Source organism: Meleagris gallopavo, unplaced genomic scaffold, assembly GCF_000146605.3.
Source record: "Meleagris gallopavo isolate NT-WF06-2002-E0010 breed Aviagen turkey brand Nicholas breeding stock unplaced genomic scaffold, Turkey_5.1 ChrUn_random_7180001939285, whole genome shotgun sequence".
Classification (NCBI taxonomy): Eukaryota; Metazoa; Chordata; class Aves; order Galliformes; family Phasianidae; genus Meleagris; species Meleagris gallopavo.
The window spans coordinates 2,921-4,061 of record NW_011201199.1 but is presented as its reverse complement, the minus strand read 5'-3'; the positions used below and the strand labels follow the sequence as shown (position 1 = coordinate 4,061).

Here is a 1,141-nt window from a genome sequence, read left to right as displayed (position 1 = left end):
TCCATAGGGTGCCATAGGGACCCATAGAATCATTGACTCATAGGATGACCTGGGTTGGAAAGGACCACAACGCCCATCAGTTCCAACCCCCTGCTGTGTGCAGGTCGCAACCAGCAGCCCAGGCTGCCATAAGGATCCAAGGGGTGCCATAAGCACCCATAGGGTGCCATAGGGACCCATAGAATCATTGACTCATAGAATGGCCTGGGTTGCAAAGGACCACGATGGCCATCAGTTCCAACCCCTGCTGTGTGCAGGTCACCAACCAGCAGCCCAGGCTGCCCAGAGCCACATCCAGCCTGGCCTCGAATGCCTGCAGGGATGGGGATCCACAGCCTCCTTGGGCAACCTGTTCCAGTGCCTCCCCACCTCTGGGTGGAAAACTTCCTCCTAACATCCAACCTAAACCTCCCATCTCACTTTAACACCATTCCCTTTGTCCTATCACTATCAACCCTACCACTATCAATGTCAGCAGCCGTTCCCCCTCCTGTTCTTCCACTCCCTCCAAGTACTGGGTGGCCACAAGCTGAATGAGCCCATCTCCCTCAGCCTTCCTTCCCAGGAGCAGTGCTCTGCTCACCTTTGTGGCCCTCTGGACCCATCCCAGCAGCTCTGTGTCCTTCTTGTAGCAGGGATCCCCGTGCACAGCAGCTTTGTACTCCGTGTTTGGTGTCTGAGCCCCTCTTCTGCCCCGCAGTGAACGTGGTGGAGGCCCTGCAGGAGTTCTGGCAGATGAAGCAGTCGCGTGGGGCCGACCTGAAGAACGGAGCCCTGGTGGTGTATGAGATGGTCCCAGCCAGCAGCCCGCCCTACGTCTGCTACGTCACGCTGCCTGGAGGCAGCTGCTTCGGCAGCTTCCAGGTACGGCTGCAGCTGCTGGGATGAGCAGCACTGATGGGGTGGAGCTGGGATGGGTTGGTGGGTTAAGGTTCCCTTGCAGGGCTCTGGGTTGCGCCCTGAATCTCTCCTTGAGATGCCAAAACTGGAAAACGAACCTCCGTGTTTGATCGCTGCTCTTGGCCTTCCTATGAGAAGGAAAGCATCCGACCCAAATACCTGCCCCGAAAGATGAAGGGCTGAGAACCGCTGTGGGTCCTGGCAGTGCTGGATCACAGAATCGCAGAATGAATCACAGAAC

General features: G+C 57.3%; 1 protein-coding gene across 1 annotated transcript in view; it reads left to right on the top strand.

Annotated features, from left to right (window-relative positions):
• Nucleotides 1-538: 538 nt before the first annotated feature.
• Nucleotides 539-1,141, top strand: part of LOC104916751 (LIX1-like protein) — a gene marked incomplete at its 5' end in the record, with an annotated part of 3,517 nt that continues 2,914 nt past the window's right edge. The window contains one exon of the mRNA XM_010727763.2: nt 539-864. Within this exon, the coding sequence (XP_010726065.2) occupies nt 539-864 (326 nt within the window). The remainder of the gene's footprint in view (nt 865-1,141) is intronic.